At 39.9% G+C, this 17754-nt stretch overlaps 1 protein-coding gene and 1 pseudogene across 1 annotated transcript; one reads left to right on the top strand and one right to left on the bottom strand.

Annotated features, from left to right (window-relative positions):
* Window positions 1-164: 164 nt before the first annotated feature.
* On the bottom strand, window positions 165-1316 carry LOC115629834. Its single transcript, XM_030526411.1, has one exon. The coding sequence runs from the start codon at window positions 1314-1316 to the stop codon at window positions 177-179; it is 1140 nt and encodes a 379-aa protein (XP_030382271.1). The 3' UTR covers window positions 165-176.
* A 6335-nt stretch (window positions 1317-7651) lies between these two features.
* Window positions 7652-8220, top strand: LOC115629835 (annotated as a pseudogene).
* Window positions 8221-17754: the final 9534 nt, after the last annotated feature.

The raw sequence follows: 17754 nt of genomic DNA, 5'->3' as shown, positions 1-17754 counted from the left end.
GACAGCTAAAGCGCCAAGTTGCGACTGTACCTTCGCACCCACTGCTGTGGCTCAGAGAAGGGGCTACGGCCAGAGCCAGAGCAAGGTGGTGCACAATTAAGTTCCATTGTCGGCTTGAGCCGAGCAATCGTTAAAAAGAATTGGAGCAATAGCTGCTACATATGTACACGTTTCCATTATTTACTTTTATTATATAAATTGCGAATCATCTTACAATTCTTCCACATGCGCTCGTATTCGTCATAGAGGGGCGTTATTAGAACCTTGTCATAGGTAATGGAGCAGTTGCAGGCCCGGGTCCAATTGAAGGTGCCGACAATGAAGACGCTGCGAAAAGGTTTCCACTTCAATTGGTAGCCGCTTGCGGCCATAATTTCCTCCACGCGCTTCACCCCATCAACGATACAGAATGTGTGCTTCGTTTTGAATGTCAAGAGCGGACCGCGAAAGGGTATGCGAACGTTAACGGGATACCAAGCCTTTGCTTTAACGATATTAATCATGTTGTGGCTGCTGATGATGCGAACAATCACCCCACGGTCCACCGCCCGCTTGAGGGCCTCCATCAGCAACAGAGACGAGATCGAACACATGGTAATGTCGATGCTATATACGGCCAGATCCAATAGCATCGTAATGTATTTCATGCTGCGTATGGGGAGTATCGAGTTGGGGTCTCCAATAGGCGACAGTGATTCGTCGACGGAATCGTCAGCATTGGCATCAGCCTCGCCGGCAACCATATCATCACTATCTGAATAGTCCGCCCCAACATCCTCAATCGTGAACTGGTCCTCCTCCACATCTTCGATCTTGATTTTGTCAGCGTCTTTAGCCCCGAACTCGTCTTCAATCTTGATTATGTCGAGCTTTATTTTGTCCCGAAACTCGTCCTCTATATTGAATGGGATTGCATTTTCAAACTCAATCATGTCGTCGTCCTCATCTTCAAACAAATCTTCGATCTTGAAACTGGCCACATTCTCGATCTCGAATTTGTTTGCTTCTCCAATTTCAACAATACCTTCAACCTGTGCCTCGTTCTCATCTTCATTCTCAATATCTGCTTTGTCTTCGGCCGCAGCAACAAAATTGTTGTCAATCATATTCGTAAACTCAAAGTTCAGCGCATGCGCAGCCGCATTCGTATCGTTCTCCTCGAACTTGTCGTCGTCCTCAACCACATCTTCATCAGCGCGCCGCTTACGGTTGCGCACATGATGGAAGGCGCTCCAAATTATTTCTGAGGCGAGCACCGTGCAGACCCCAATTGTGAACGCCGCCAATAATGGATGGCGCTCAAATAGTGCGAACATTTCTAGTCCGGTCAATGCAAAGGACAGTAAAAAAGCAAAAATCTGTTGAAAATGTGTTTAGAAAGAAGATGTTCTATGAACAGAAGTTTTATGACCATACTTACTCAGCAGATTTTCCAAGAGAAAAGAGAGTTGCAAAACGGGTTATTGGCCTGACCAGTGTTGCTAAGCGGCTATTAAGCGACAGCTTTGGGGATGCCAATTCAAGAAACGCGCCCCCAGTATTGTTATCGTAGGTATTTAAATGACATTTCACGAGTGTGTGACTTAAGAAAACACCAGCAATAAGCAATTAATTCAATGCTCGAGTCAAATTTAAAAAGATCTGTGAAAAATGAAGATTTTTCAAACAAACTTTGGAGCGTGTGCCCCAAAAATTTGTTTACAAGAAATCCCCCATAGTTCAGGCCAGAAAAATTTCAAAACGCAAGTATGCAGTTTTTTTTTTTTGAATTTTTTACAGTAAACAATCTAATACAGAATTTTTATACAAACTTTGGAGTCTGTTTTCCCCCCTATGGAGCACGAATTTTCAAAAATTTCAGCTTCCAAGCTTTAATCGTTTGGGCTGTGCGTTGATCACCAATCACCAGTCACTCAGTCAGGACAAACTGTTGCAGATTAGACTCTCGTTTTCCCACCTTCGCAATAGTGTCGGATTTGGTAAGCTTTTTGTAAATGTAAAGTCGAAAGTTTTTACAGGATAGACTTGTCAGGTCCATGGCTCTATGAACGCGTTTGTAAAGAAGCCACGTAATACTCATGGTTATATCCAGTGGGTGCACTACATTTTTTCTCTTTCCTGCATTTCAGATTGATTTGAACTAGATTGAAGAGAACTGAAGATTTAATGTAATATGTACATAAATATATATTTATATGTGTATGAATGTACATATGTATTTATTTATTACATATACATACTTGTACATATATTTTATTTGGCACTCTCAGCTTTTTGTTTTGTTCCTGCCGTGAATTCTGGGCATGGGTCTGGCTTTGATGGTCTCTTGCGCTCCATCATTAGTACTGTTACTTTATGCTTCCGTTGTCGCTTCCAACTTCTTTTCGCCACTTTCATGCGTCTTTTTACTGTCTGCTTCGCTTCCGCTCGCGATGCTCGATTCTCGCTGTTCGCCGTTCGCTGCCTCACAATGTTGACAATTAAGTTAAACTTGTTTTTTTTTCTTTTTTTTTTTTTGCTCATTTCATGACCGTACTGTTTTATTTTTACTTCGTTTCGTTTCGTTTCGCCAATTTTGCCACTCTATGCGGCTTTATGACAGCTCCATTGCTCTTCCGCCAGCCCCGCCAGCTCCTTCTGTGGCTCCTTTTGGCGCTCGAATGCGTGTGCTGATTATCAAAAGCGTCTGCGTCTGCATCCTTGTCTGTCTGTGATGTGGTTGATAATTATGTGACCACCATTCACTCGCCTTTCCATTCCTTGTCATTCTCTTTTTACTTTTTTCTGTTCACTCTTGCATTGTCCTGCCACTGACCGCGGCCATTTAGCTGCCTACTTTTCTTCCTCGCACTTTCTCATGCCTTTTTCCTCCGTCCATCTTCTTTTTTGGTTTTTGGCCTTTTTTGTTTTTGTTGCTGCCGCCGCAGCTGTATTGTTGTCGTTTTGTTAACTTGTTTTTTCCTGTGACACTGACGCGCACTTTGGCTTTAGTTTCCCTTCATTCTGTACTTGGCTTTGGCATGTCGCCCCCCCTCCGCCCCCTTCCATCCACCTTTCCTAGATGCTGATGCTGATGCCTTTGGCAGCCCTTGTTGTTGCTGTTGTTGTGTTGTTGTCGCTTTTATTGTCGTCGAAAATTAAATAAAATTAATTACCGCGTGTGTTTGTATACACACACTTACTCGCACACACACACACACACTCACATACAGTAGTAACACACATGCGACAACATTAACACAGTCTGTCGTTGTCTGCTGTTCCTGCCTTCCTGCCATTCCACAATCCTGTCCTCATTCCTGAGAAGCCACGGCACGCGCGTGTGCGTAAACGGCGACGGGAATTGGGACTGGCACGACAGCGATGGCACATGTGGAACAGGGGAACCGTGGCATGAAATCCAGCAGAATGGAACACGACTCCATCCAAGAGGCTTTTGGCTTGACCTCAGCCAGCAGCAGAGGGAAAGGGCACATCCTTTGAAAGCAGATATCCTAAATGCAGCAGGAATTTTAAAATTTTATTTTTTCAAAGATTTTTCTTAAGAGCCTCCCCCCTGAGAAACACCGGGAAGAGCGCACTAAAGTGAATTATTTTTAAAATTCAATTGTAGCTCAAGCCAAGTTTTTAAGAAATTTGAGATGTCGCTTAAATGCTTGTTATTGCAAAAATATACATAAATATATTGAGCTAAGATTGGAATACAAATTAATATTTCGAATGCACATCTTAATATATTTTTGACAACTCGTTATGGCTGCTTGATGGTTCTTTTTATTCAAGCTTTATTTGCTTTCTGCTTTTGTGAACAATCTACCCACCATTATCAGCCTCTGTCGTAATCTTGGATCCTAAACTTGATCAACCATTGGTCATTTCTTCGTTATGAAGTTAGGATTTAGATTGCTACCATTTTTCGTTTCAACTAATCGTGCTCATCTTCGAGAAGAATACTTAACATACTTACATTTTAAGCCTATACTTGTACAGTATTTCTAAAAAAATTAAGTTTAAATTTAGCTGTCGCAGCTTAAAAGGTAGATTTGCATTTAGATGATTTAATTATGAGGGTCTATTGTTTATGTAGAATTTCTAGTTTCACGAAGTGCGGCGAAAAAAAAGAAACATAATCAGGCCTGCTTCCGTTTGCGTCTTGGGCATCGATTTGGCATACGTGTCGGTTGTATACAAAAAATTGTTTCGAAATCATTTCACTCCAGTGTGCTTAGGTATGGTGGAATTTTACTTGTACAACATGGGAGCTGGAATTGTTTCCATAAATTCACGCAATTTGTGAAATAGGGAACTTTTTATTAAATCGATTTCGTCAAATTTGAATTTGGGAACGCGAGATGCTCATGTTTTCAAAGTGTTTTTGTAGAAATGTAAAATGAAATCTAGTTGGGTTAAGTCAGCAAGATTTTGATTAATAATTCTTTTTTACAACAGAGTGGGCAATTCCTCAAATGCCTAGATAGGCCTGATTTCCGAGCACGTTTTTGAACATGCCTGGCTCCGATTTCACGAATCAATCCGCCACCTGCTTCCTTAGAGAAGCACAGAATAGCCCTTCTCAAGGATAGTTAAACGAATACCCATTACTGGAGAGTTGTCTTGCTTTTTTTTAAATTTTTATTGAGCGCCACGATTCGTGCTGTTGAACCACTGTGCCCCATAGTGTGTGTCACTGTGCCTTAGTGTTTGCTTTGCGGCAGCATCTTCATCATCATTATCAACAGTTACCACGCGGCTGGGAAAGGCAGTGGCGATGTCCTTCTCAGTCTCGAATGTGCTGTTGTTTTCTGTTGTTACTGAGAGTAGAGCGGCAAGAGAGAGAGAGAGAGAGAGAGGGAGAGACGGAGAACGAGAGGGAGTGCGGGAAGGAGGGAGGGGGGGGGGGGGCGAAGATGCGACGATAGCGATGACGGTGTTGCTTCAAATTATATGTTGATGCTGTTTAATGCTGGTTGTTGACTAGCCGCCGCCTGCTCCCCGCTCCTCCCTTCTCGCTGTCACACACTTCAAATTGACGCCTCCTCCACTCCCCTCCCCCCTCACCGGCATCTGCCATCTTGCAGGAGGGGGAGGAGGAGGAGTGCGCTTTGGCAGAGCGTGTGCTGTTTGTCCTTTATGGGCGTTTCATTTTGTTTGGCCACGTGGGCTGGCGTGGCATGGGCGTGGCAGTACCGCTACTCCCTCCTGTATGTGTGTGTGTGTGTGTGTCGTTTTATGCCTTTGTGCCTTGTTTTGTTTATTTATTGTGCGCTTTTAACTATACGTACTCGCCCACGCCCCGTTCGAAGTATTACGCCCCTTTCCACACAGCCAGCAGCTCTTTTGTTTTTGCTTTTTTGGACGTCATTACTAATACTTGTTGTTGTTGTTGGTGTGTGTGGCCTTTTGACTGTTTACGGCTCTGCCATTTGACTTTTAGTTGTTGTTGCCGCTTCGAAGCGAGCAAACGAGTCGAAAAGCGAGCTTAAAAGAAAGGAAATAGCAATGCCAATGCCGACGTCGACGTCGACGTCAACATTGACGCCAGCGTCGGTGGAAAATCGCTGTAGTTTGTAACTAACGAAAACGAAAATAGAAACAGAGATAAAATTAAATAGTGACGTGGCGGGCAGGTGCCTTATGGACGCATGGAGGGACGGGGGAAGGTAGGGACGAAGGAACGCTGGGAGAGGGGTTGTGGGGGGTATGGGGCGTGGCCACGTACAAAAACTAATCGTTCAATTAAGTTAGGAATGTGCGCGGAGGTTGGGAGATGGGGCGTACGGTGTACAACATGTTCAAAACAAGCAGAGCAAAAAGTTAATGAAAAAAAGTATCCAAAAAATAGAAAAAAAGAAGAGTAAATAGTAGCGGTAGCAAATGAGCGTACAAATAGAGTGGCAAAGAGGGCGGACGCACTGCTTGGCATCTATTTATGTATAAATGTATGTGTGTGTGTGTGTGTGTGTGTGTGAGTGGATGAGTGTGTGGGTGCGTGTGTGCTCGTGGGTATGGGTATGGGTGTATATGTGTGTGATTGTGATTGTGGTTAGAGGTGAATGCTTGGCTGAATGTCGATGTAGTCGTCGTCGTCGTCGCTGTCGTTCTCGTCGTTGTTGTTTTACATTGCCAGCGTAATGACGCGTGCATCCATGTCTATGTGTATGTGTGTGTGTGTGTGTGTTTGTGTGTGTGTGGGCGCCTGAGTTGCGTTCGTACTTGTTTAATTTCTTTTGAGCACAAAACAATTATCAATTAATGTAGCGTTATGGGTCCGCGTGTGTGCGTTTCTCTCCATCTCCCTCCTTTCCGACCCCTTGGTTTTCAATTTTCCGAACTATGTATGTAGTATGTGTTTCCACTTAACTATTTACTTTAAATTAAGGAACTAGTTACTGTAGCTACTGGGGCGGTAAATTGACGCTCTACTCCCACTCCCACCCCATCCCATCCCATGTCTAATGCTCTATCTATCTCTATCTGTTTCCCTGCTCTCCAGTCTGATGGTATGAACGCGTACATCTCGAAAGTTATAAGAGTTAGGAAAACCAAATTTGGCCTCTGGATATGTCTGGTCTATTTGAATATAATGTATTACTGCCTCTCCTGTTGTCCCCTTTCTAGGGTACTAGTTTGGCACATAGAGGGGGTTTCAGCCCGCAGTTCTAGCTGCTTTAAATACAGCAGTGATTTAACACAAGCAGACTAGATCTGTGGATACGTCTAATTCATTTATAGATCAAGAATGCCTGGCATCCTGAAAATTGATCAACATTTCTGTATATTTCTTTCTGTTCCGTGTGTAGGTTTTTCAATTCTACCGCTCCATCTGGCTGTCTGTTCTTCTGTGTGTTGTACATAGTTCTGCGTAGTTCTTAAAAGGCATAGGATAATTTAAAGGGCAATCATCCCCAAGATGTCTTCAGGGGCTTTAGGCAAAGCATTATTTATATATAAGGGCGTAAGCGATTTAACCTTGAGCATCTTCAATTGGTTTAGTTAGCGGAAATGTTGGAATCGAATAGTCAATTGTCATCGATTGCTGTTTGCGGTCAATTGGACTTTCTAAAATAAATTCAGTTGGGTTTATTTTAATCGCTATAGAATAGAAGCTACATATATTAACAAACTGTGACTACACCATTTCCCAATTTCAGTTAAAATGCTAGTTCATGGAAATCGAAATTGTCTCTAGCACCAGAAAGTCTGCCAGCTTATAGCTTAAAATCTGCAAGGACTCATCAAACATACTTGTAGATCGTGATGTTATTGAGTTACAATTAATTCAAGTTTGATTCAACTTGGTGTGGATATAGTATTTATAGTATTTATAGCTAGGCACATGTAATAACCACAAATATGTACTTCATTAGAACGAAAACAATGTTGAAATGAAGTTCCTCAACACTTGACAATAAGGAAACAACAATTTCTATGATTTCAACCCAGTCGACTGAGCTTTATTTCATTGCCAGAAAAGCTATGAAATATCTGCCTTATTACTCACATACATACGAGAAATGCTTACATTCAAGCATTTCTCGAGCCAGAAAATGTATAGTCCAGTCGCTTGGAAGTAAATTTGTGAGTTGTAAGCAAATTTGAAATTCTTCTCCCCACTTTATTCCTTTGGCCTTCTGTTCAACGCACTGCCACCATGGCTTGGATCATTTTCGAAGTACGTCCGACTGAAGTGCTTCACAGGTAAAAAGTCTTTCGCATTGGGAGCGATGTCAATGACAAGCACTTGGACTGCTGCCTGACGGATGCGGTAAGTTGGCGGCGAAATCCGGCGACAAAAATCCGAACTACTATGTAATGCCGACTAATTCCGCAGTCCGTAGACAAGCTGCACGCAAATGTAACTTGTTCGGCCATTTGCATCTACTTGGTGAACGAGAGCCGGAATGGGGACGTATCCGTCAATGGGCAGCAAGTGGGAAAGATGGCGGTCCTCACCTATAGCGATGCGGTTGATGGAATTATTAAGCTGAGCTTCGGCAATGTGGAGGCCCAGTTGTGTGTCTTGCCAGGCTTGATGGGCTAGCAACAAGCTAGCTATCTAGTAGGAAATGATAGCTGGACGGAGCAGGTGGAAACTAAGTCATCTAGAAATTTAAACGATCTCTCACACTTAAGGGGCCTACATATAGTGTAATTGAAACGTTTTAATATTTAATTTTGAAAAATGGGAGTGTTATTTGTTGTGCTGAAAATGTGGGGTTTTCAAACCAGCAACAATTTTTTTTTAAATACATGCTAATTTATAAATTTGCATATATGCAATTCCAGTTTTTTCATCGAATAAAAAAAATGTAATGCTGTCAGGAGCCCCAATGTTTGAACGTTTCGCAACACTGATTTGGCTAATTACGCCCTCCCCTTTTGCTATTGTAAAATATGCAAGGAATTTTTAATTTCTGCATTAACGCATTATCGAGGTGGGCAGGAAAAATGAATGCGTCGAAAGATGATTGCAAGAAATTTGAAAAGAAGTGTCTACATATATATTTCTAGGACTACGAGGAAGTCATCCACAGGGAGACACAAGTTAGGGAGTTCCACATGTATCCCCATTTAAAATAAAGAGCTATCGTTTCTACCGATTAGTTCTAACCGCAGCGACACATCTCTAGCACTTTTGCCTAATTTGAAAATTTTGGGCTGCTCTGTGCAAATGAATTTGTTGGAGCTTAGATTGTCAAGTATGAATGAATGTACAATTGCATTCAAGTGTGTACATATATACTTGTATGTATATATGTTTGTGGGCGTGTGGGTAATGGAGTTTGTGCTTTGGGGCTTTGCCGTTCTTGTATGTGACGCCCAAATCAAGTTTATTTATTTGGGCTGCAAAATGTAAATATTTATTATGTTAAATGTAAAACGTTGCCGCGTCACGCCATTTAGTCGATGGCATTGTTGCCGTTCTAACCGTTGTTTGAACGCAAATACATGCATATGTATGTATGTATGTATGTATGTATGTATGTATGTATGTATGTATGTATTACATATGTACATATTTAAAGCTATGCAAATGCAAAACGCTTCAGATTCGTACGTGTTGTGCCGCATTGAGTGAACATTTTAATGGCACGATTGTAAAAAAAACAGAAGCACAAATTCCTAAACGGGCGCATAATTGTATTTATTGACGCAGACAGCCCTTCGTATAGGGTATACATACTATATATAATTGTGTTCTTATGTATATAAAATTAAATGGACATACGAAGTGCACAAAGATTAGTTATGCAAATAAGAAAGCCATAATCTATCTATTAGAAGGCCATTTAGTTAAGTATTTTCTCTTTAGTTAACATTTGAGCTTAAGTTATGTTTTGCCTGAACGCTGGCTATATAGAATATTAATAAAATAATCAATAAGTAATGTTTCGTTAATGACAAAATATACATACATACATACATACATACGTATGTATAGTTTTTGCACAGAATTGGCGCTAGTTGTTAGAAGCTGTACACATTTATATTTTGCAATAAATAACAGTGCCTTTTCGATTCTTAGAAATACGTATGCCATAATAAACATGTATAATGAAGTTAGTTTAAGTTTGGTTGGAATTATTCAAATTTAAAAGAGGCACTACTACATATCTCTATAACATTTTCTAACAACGTGAAAAACATGAAAGAGATTTCTTCGAGTTTATATTGCTTACATTCTAGGATTTCTAAAAAGGTATCAGTTGCCCGATTTGAATGACTGGAAGTGTCTCGAAAAGAGTTTTGAAAGCGGCGCCACTATTTCATTGAACACAAGTGTAAATAGTTACAAAAATATTCAGCTTTTCAAAAGACTCTTATATTCAGAACAAATAAGCATATTCGCTTGTACCTCTGTACTAAATTTTTATTGTTAGAAATATTTTATAATTCCTAGTGCGTATAACGAAGTTGCCTTTAATTGTAATAATACAAATAAAAATCAAAATTCTCTAACTAGTTCAGCTCTAAAAGCCAATATGGAACACACTATTCCTAATTGTTTGAAAATGTGTTGAAAAATCGAATCTCCATGCTTGCAGAGTTCTTCACAATTTTCCATATTTATGGCCATAAAATTGTCAAATTTTCCACAATTTCTTTATTTGTTCGTGTTTTGTTTAAACTTAAAGTTCTGTATAGATGCCTCGTGAAAAAACACCCGTTAATATTGTTTCCGTTTCGTTGCAGCGTCTGCCACCTGCCACCTGTCGCTCAGCTCGTCTACATATGTATGTATGTATGTATGTATGTATGTATGTATGTATGTATGGGCTAACCTACACAAATACATGCATGCCATTGGGAGAAAAAAAGAGCTGCTGTGATGGCTGTGGCATGGCGAGCGCCGCCATTCTTACGAGTATTCTCATTCGCAATCGGAGTCGCATTCAGAATCGAATTCAGAATCACATTCGCATTCACATTCACATTCGTATTCACATTCGCATTGGCCATTCATTATTTGCGCAGCTGCTCTCAGCGTGCGCTGTTCAATTAACTCATTAGTTTGTTGCCTATTATCATGCCACCAGACCACGAGAACACCACACCCCACCCCCCGCAGCTATCCTTGCTGCCATTGTGCCCCTGACCCACGCATCAAGGCGATTCTCATTGTGCTCGCCAACCATTCAGTTTTATATATGATTTGATTTGGTTCGGTTCGGTTCGGTTCGGTTTTATTGGCACCATAGGCAGGCAAACTGTGGTTAGATGGTGGGAGGGGGGGTGGTGGGCAGGAACAGTTCAAACAGTGTTGTGTTTGTGTACGTGGAATGTTTTATTGCAGTTTATTTTATACGTTTTTGGTAGTTTTTGTTGTTGTTGCTGTTGTGCTTTTAACTTTATTGCTGTTTTTTCTGTCCGTTATTGCTGTGCATTTCTCAATGTTCCGCAATTTTGTTGTGCATTTTATTTGATTATGCGTGTTTTTTAACTATGTACGAGTATGTGTGTAGTGTGTGTGTGTGCGTGTGTGTATTTATTTATGTTTGTTTAATTTAATTTTATTTGCACGGTTTTGTGTGTGTAAATGATTATTATTTTGCTGACATTATTATTGTTGCTCTTTTGTTATTGGTTCGGTTTATTTAATATTCTTTTGGCAGTACGAGTACAACTGCCATATTTTATTATTGTTTCATCCTTTTTTTTTCTTTTTTTTTCTTTCTTTGTTACTTTATCAAGCTCCAAGCACAATGGCAGCAACTGAAAAATTCTAATTTGGAAAGGCAAAATCTAATATGCTCCAACAACCTGAGTAACATTCCACATTTCTAGGAACAAGCGTGTGGGTGTTTGTCTGTGTGTGTGTGGGAGTGTGCCTGTGTAAATTGTAAAACTGTTTTAACACACACACACACATAAATATTTGAAAACCCATTTTGTCTACACGCGCAATTATCTTCACTTTGAAATGAACATTGCTTGATAAGTCAGTTGTAGTTGTCAGTAGAAGCCATTCAAAGTTCTTTTTTTTTTATTATTTTGCATTCTTACACTCAACAGAAAATTGTGGTTTAATCTTCAATCCGTACTAACTAACTCTGTCTTCAATTTTAATTGCAATTTCAAGTAATGGAACATCACCAAAAGTTTCATTCTGATTTCTTCAATTGCACTTAACATGAAGTAAAATGAAGCTCAAGACTTTAACATAAAAGTTATGATCTTGAATAACGAAAGAGGCAACAACTGAGGACGAGGCCATGCCTTATAGTTCTCACATTACGATTCTAATAATACGAACTGTAAGCCCTTGATTTGTGTGCGCAGTATGGACTATATAGCTCTATGCCTAGGTGTGATGAAGAAAAAGAGAAGAAATTATTAACAAATTTAAATTGTTAATTTAATGCTAAAGTCGTACAGCCTTTCAACTAAAGTGCACTTTGTTGTGTACCAATTGTGATACAAAGCTTGTAAAAATGCAAAATATGTCTATATCTATTACCTTCGTCAAGGCAATCATATACCTATAAAATGGGGTCTGTCCGCGCTTCGTTCCGCCTGTTACATACAGTTAACGATTAGACTCCAGTATACCTTTGAACTTTCGAGTGCAGGTGATAAAAACGTACTTAAAAGATGACGTTCTATACTTAATTTAACAGCTAATCGGCTTTATGTTAATATTATTGTTAAACAAGTTTTCAAAATATAGAAATATTAAATGTAAGGACTTAAATGTAACCGACACTCCACTGTATTTTAAAAGTTTGTTATCCTAATATCAAAACTAATTATTTACATATTTATCCATATAATGAGGTCAAGCTTTTTATAATATCCTGTTGTCGTTTATACTGGGGGGAAACAAAAAAATAAAATTCTTATTCCTAGTAAGTCCTGTGAGTTCCCCAAAGTATTTACTATACTACTTATATACTATACAGACAAAGCCAAGCCGCATGAAATGCAATGGCCGACTCCCATATTAGGACATATGTATACTGTACACAGATGCTAGTACGTTGGCAGAGGAATCAACACATGTACATAATTATAGGGACATATTATAATTTGTGCATTGTATAATAGGCGCAAGCCTCTTATAAAACGACCGCAAGTACAAAACGGAAGAATCCCAACATGATCATATTTCTCAGTGTCTACCACTATGAAGCTGTTATTTTCTCCGAATTTGTGTTGCTTTTTGACTTCAATTTCAATTTGAACACATTTTTTTTTTGCCAGAGCGTAAATAAATGCTTTGTAGGCTTTTCGAGCTAATTTGTACTTTGGAGGTTGTGCCAGAGCATGCATGTAAAATGAATTCCCCGAAGCAGGCTCGGAAAGGCCCACCTGCACAGATACAAGCAAACACACAGCGGCAAGCCAAGGCAGTGGCCAGGGGAGCGTCTGTTCCGGGCGCTCACTTCTGATGGGTACGTCAATGCAACAGTGTGCTGTCGGTTCGGGGTACTATAATATATTTGATATTATATTATAATATATTGTAGTATAACAATAAAGATAGTTAGATATTATGTTATAACTTCAGTTTAAAAAATAAGAAAAATATATGTAAATACTTCCAATATGTTGGGGGAATTTCATTTGCAATTTATAGAACTAATATACTAAAAAAAAAATACATAGAGTAGATAACTTAATTCAACTTAAAAGCTAATTAGTAAAAAGCAGAAGAGGAAAATGTCCAACTCGGTGGGAGAAAATTTGATTGCAAGTCCTACATAGTCTCTTGTAGGAGATGACCGAGGGATAACTATTTCTTAGGGAAGCCTAAAAAGAAATCTTAGAGACATTCTTTTTATAGAGTATAGATAAAATTCATAGATGTTTGCATATCAGAATAAAGCCCCAGCACATCCAAAACATATTTACAAAACTGCTTCTCACTTGTCTTGAAGTACAAGTATTTGAATTAGATAAAAAAAGAGCCCTGACTTTGAAAGGGCTTATACTATTAAAGTATATAATATATATATATCTTTGTAACTACTCCAGCATGAATTCCATTATCGAGTGCAGGCGACACTAACGTTCTATCTTTCTTGCATTCTCATTAAATATTACCGTTCGACCATCATCCTGACGTGGCCAATTTTGTTATTATAAATTAGCGGACTTCCACAGTGAGCAGTTTTTGTTTGCCCCGGGCGCACACTTCTGCCCAGAAACGGTCCTGCTTAAACACATACTCAGCCACAGTCACACGCACACATAAATAGAGAGACACAGAAAAACACACACCTCCTTACTCCTACATATACACACACACACAGATCTAGACACAGAGTTGCTAAAAGACTAAAGTAAAACTTAGCAAAATGTTAATTAAATTCTAACAACGAATCAAGTAATTTACAACGACCAAGTAGAAAACCCCAAAGCACCGGCAGGCAGGCAGACAGACAGACAGACAGACAGACAGACAGGCAGCAAATCCTTACCACCGGTCCCTCCTCCACACATCTGAGTTGGTATAGTTACACACAAACACACACACATACACAAATACATTCGCACGCACAGCAATGGACAGTGGACTGGCATGACAGTAAAATACGGGAAATGCTTAAAGCTAACTGTATTTTCGTGTGCTGCCACCATCCTCCCTAGACCCTACCCCCTACGCCCTACACCCCCTCTGTAGGGACATCGGCTGTCTGTTTTGGTTCCGATCCACCCGACAAAGTTAATGGCCAGAAATCGGGCTGTGGTTAGAGCAAAGGTCCAAGGAAGTAAGTGCGGCACAAGTGGGAGATAGAAAAGTCCTTGATATTGTGGGCTTGAGAGCGGAGCAGCCTTAGATAATGAGATAAGTGGAGTACTATTGGGCATGAGATGGGCATCTGCGTAGTAACTGCGTAGGAAAAATGGCAAATGGCAAAATGAGGTGCCAAATATGGGAAAATATACTTATGGGTTTAGGAAAACGAAATTAGTAAAATTATTGAAGGGATCGCCTGAAGAAGGAGAGCGAAGAAGAGCACCGAAGATACACGTTGCGAAAAATTGAGAGAGCGAAGAAATAGATGAGACTAAGGAGGCATTTAAATGGAGCAGGATAGACCAGATAAAATACTGAGAGTAAAAAGAATGCAAATGGCAAAAGAAGAAAAAGAGATAGAGAGAGATAATAGAAAGAAAACGAAATACGAACAATTGAGAGAACGAAAAGGAAGAAATAGATGATTTGAATGGAGCAGGATAGACCAAGTAAAATATGGAGAATAAGAACTAAGACGAGAAGAAGAGATTGAGAGGGATAATAGTAAGTAAAAGGGTGTGTACAACAGTAAAAGAATAGAAAGCTAAAGCACTTTGAAGAAGAGGTAAACAGTTTTAGATTTCCAGTAATAAAAACTTTAGTTATGAAAAGAAAATCATAGATGAAGATAGAGAAAGACAAAATAGAGCTAGAGGGAATGAAAGAGAAAATGCAATGGAGAGGCGGTAAAGGTACTTATAAGTGTATATAAAGTGAGAAAAGAATCAATATACGCAAGTAGAGAAACGAAAACACAAATTGAATAAAACAAACAGACACCGGACTGACGAAACTGAGGAAGTACGTGCCACAACAAACAACGAAAACATAAGCCGAATGGAATAAATGAGAGCGGGAGGCTTTGGATAATGAAAAACACTGAACAAATGTAGGCGTACGAAGGGGAAAAAGGAGAAAAATTAAACAAAAGATAAACTCAAGCAAATACGCATATCATACTCGCACATAAACACGTATACTAGATATGAAAATTTATTTACGCACAAATATTTTAAAGAGACTAGCCGTTAGCCTGGCCTTGTCGGGTGGCTCATCACGCTCGCCAATGTTCCGTAGCTGTGTGTGTGTGTGTGTGTGTGTGTGTGTGAACGGCTTGTTTGTTTGCGTTCGCGAAATGAGTGCAAAAAGTCGCCTCAAGTAGTACCGTTATGGGTTTTATGCTCCATTCCCGCCCGGGGAGAAAACTTAAAAAAGAACACAACTCCGCTGAAGAGCTGGGCTGAGCTGAGCTGAGCTGAGAAGAGTAGAGAAAAGCGTACGCAAGACTTCCCACACTCTTCACTCCACACTCCACACGTCGCCGACGGCTGCTCGTTGCTTTTTTATGTTGTCGCTAATGAGGCAACAGAGTCGTCGCCTCCCTCGTCATCGCGGAGTTTAGAACTGGAACCAGTTGTTGTTGTTGCTGGTTGTTCTAAAAGAAATAATGTGAAAACAGAAAATGCGGAAAACAAAAAATGGAAGTTGGGCCGACGCGCGACGTCGCGAAGTGTTTTGTTTAAATGCTCGAGGGTTGGCAGCGGGCAAAAGTAATTGGTGGTCTGTTCTTCCCCTTCCCCTTCCCCTTCATCCCCTGCTCGCGCCTCCTTGCGATATGTGTGTGTGTGGGTGTGTGTGTGGGTGTGCTGGCTCAAATAAAATACAAGTTAGTTAATCCCACAACGTGTTGAATTTAATCAGTGACCAATTTTTCACTTCCCGCCCAACAGCTGCAAAATTGTCGCACCTTGTCAGGTGCCCAGCGGCGCCATCACTGAATATACGTATGTGTGTGTGTGCGTGTGTGTGTTTCTGTGTGTTTGTGTGTATGTGTGTATTAGTGAGTGTCCTGTCCCATTGTGTGGGAGCTGGGGGCGCAGATCCAGCTGAATGACTTCAAAAGTTAACTCGCACATATTTGCAGGCACTTGCTCAGCGGTTCTTCTTATTGTTGTTGCCATTGCCGCCCTTTGTGGTGGTGTTGTTGTTGTTGTTGTTGTTGTTGCTATTGTTGCTGCTGTTGATAGGCCTTTAGCGCAGTGCTGCTTCGCTTTGTTGTCAATAATTGCATTGATGATGGCGCCGAGTGGAGGCTTAATTGGGCGTTAGGCGAAGCTTAATTGGTAATCGGCTGTCAGGCACGGCCGATTGGGGTATAGTGTGGATGGACAGGTTGAATCACTGAATAGAGTGGACTGCACTGGACTGGACTGGACTAGGCTAGACTAAGCCGACTAGACGACTGACAGATGTGAGAAGCCGGATGACCAAAGGGTAGAAATCAAGAGTTCAAGTAATTGTCGCAAAGAGATGTAAGGAAGCAGAGCGAAAGAAAAAGCGTCTGTGTGAACAGGTTGAACGAAGAATTTAAATTGCTCAGAACGATGAGCAAAGCGAAAATCTGGAATAATTAAAGTGTAATTGAACCCATTGACAAAAGTCGATTAGTGAAATAGCATAAGTTGCGAATTAAAGTCACAAAAAAAAATTAAAATAAAAAAAACCAAAGAGACAGTAAATCAAATTAAAAATCAATTGAAAATAATTATATATTATTTACGAGAACTAAGAATGTATTCAAAATAAAATTTGAAAGCTCAAAGCAGTAAAGGTGGATGTCGAGAAAGCCGCAACCTGCACGCCTTTATTAGAGAAATAAGTTGGCAGAATAAAGGAAACAAAACACCATCACTAATCAAAGCAATCCGTTATGTACGAGCATGCTGTAAGGGGAAACCTAATTGAGAAATTAATGCTTTATTTGTGGGGAAAAAGCGAAAGTGAAGCGAGCGAAAATGTTGACTAAGCGCACTGGGCAGCCACATAACCTTAACCCAATTAACAATCAGACTCAAAAGCTCACCCAATGCACACATGGACAACTTTGTATGAACAAGTTAGAGATGAACGTGATACGCAATCACAAAAACGAAATCACAAGAAATTCTGTTAAGCAATACATATGAGGAAAAATATGAGGAAAGAATGTTGAGAACAATTAATTGGAAGTTGGAAAATTGAATTGTTATAAAAAATCATGTCTAACGTAATTCTTATTGACAGAAATGTATCTTGCTGTTACTGCTGTTACTTTGGAAAAATATGGAAATGGAAAATGGATTTCACGACCAATCTGAACAAAATTGCTGTTGATACAAATGTTAAGCAATATAAGCAAAAATAGTCTTTAGTCATAAATTAAATCGTTTTACTGCCTGATTTGAATAGAGGGTCATGTTCAGGAAAATTACTGCTCGAAAACGAATGTTGTTAGAACATCGAAGCCAGGCCGTAGCTAATGAGAGCTTTGTTAGTCTATATAATTGCAGAAGAATACTAATTTGGAAGTTGGAAAATTGGATTGTTCTGAAAATCATAAATAACGTAATTCCTCATTAGGTGTTTCGTGCGAGTTATTGTGTTATTTGGCAGCTGTTGATACTTTAGAAAAATGATTTTTTTTTTTTTTTACAAAACGGAATTGAATTTCACGACGACTATAATGCCAGTTT

Source organism: Scaptodrosophila lebanonensis, unplaced genomic scaffold (assembly GCF_003285725.1).
Source record: "Scaptodrosophila lebanonensis strain 11010-0011.00,11010-0021.00 unplaced genomic scaffold, SlebRS2 tig00000165-arrow-arrow-pilon, whole genome shotgun sequence".
NCBI lineage: Eukaryota > Metazoa > Arthropoda > Insecta > Diptera > Drosophilidae > Scaptodrosophila > Scaptodrosophila lebanonensis.
Note: the sequence above shows the minus strand (reverse complement) of the source record. Positions and strands in the feature narration are given on the sequence as shown.

Coding starts and splice junctions, on each gene's coding strand:
- LOC115629834 (XM_030526411.1), bottom strand. CDS start 1,316: ATGTTCGCACTATTTGAGCGCCATCCATTATTGGCGGCGTTCACAATT.